At 67.6% G+C, this 312-nt stretch overlaps 1 protein-coding gene across 1 annotated transcript in view; it reads right to left on the bottom strand.

The window, feature by feature from the left end:
* CHD5 (chromodomain helicase DNA binding protein 5) overlaps positions 1-312 on the bottom strand; it is a gene marked incomplete at its 5' end in the record, with an annotated part of 98,893 nt that overhangs the window by 46,746 nt on the left and 51,835 nt on the right. The window contains 1 exon segment of the mRNA XM_015565951.1: positions 76-308. Within this exon segment, the coding sequence (XP_015421437.1) occupies positions 76-308 (233 nt within the window).

Here is a 312-nt window from a genome sequence, read left to right as displayed (position 1 = left end):
CCCTGCCGCTGGCCAGGAGATGGGAGGCGGGCAGGGGAAAGAGGCTGGGGCCGGGCACCCCCAGGCCGACACCCACCCTCCACGTCGTCCTTGAAGAGCTCCTCGGTGCCGAACTTGAGGATGTCGTCCAGCTCCTGCTTGGTCATGGAGCCCGACTTGGAGCCCAGGCCGGGCCGCACCACCAGGTGGGTGAGCATCATCTTGCGCTTGGCCACCTGCGTGATGCGCTCCTCCACCGAGGCCCGCGTCACGAAGCGGTAGATCATCACCTTCTTGTTCTGCCCGATGCGGTGGGCGCGGCTGAAGGCCTGG

The sequence above is a fragment of the Myotis davidii genome, unplaced genomic scaffold (genome assembly GCF_000327345.1).
Source record: "Myotis davidii unplaced genomic scaffold, ASM32734v1 scaffold299, whole genome shotgun sequence".
In the NCBI taxonomy this organism is placed as follows: domain Eukaryota; kingdom Metazoa; phylum Chordata; class Mammalia; order Chiroptera; family Vespertilionidae; genus Myotis; species Myotis davidii.
This window is presented reverse-complemented; position numbering and strand designations above follow the sequence as displayed.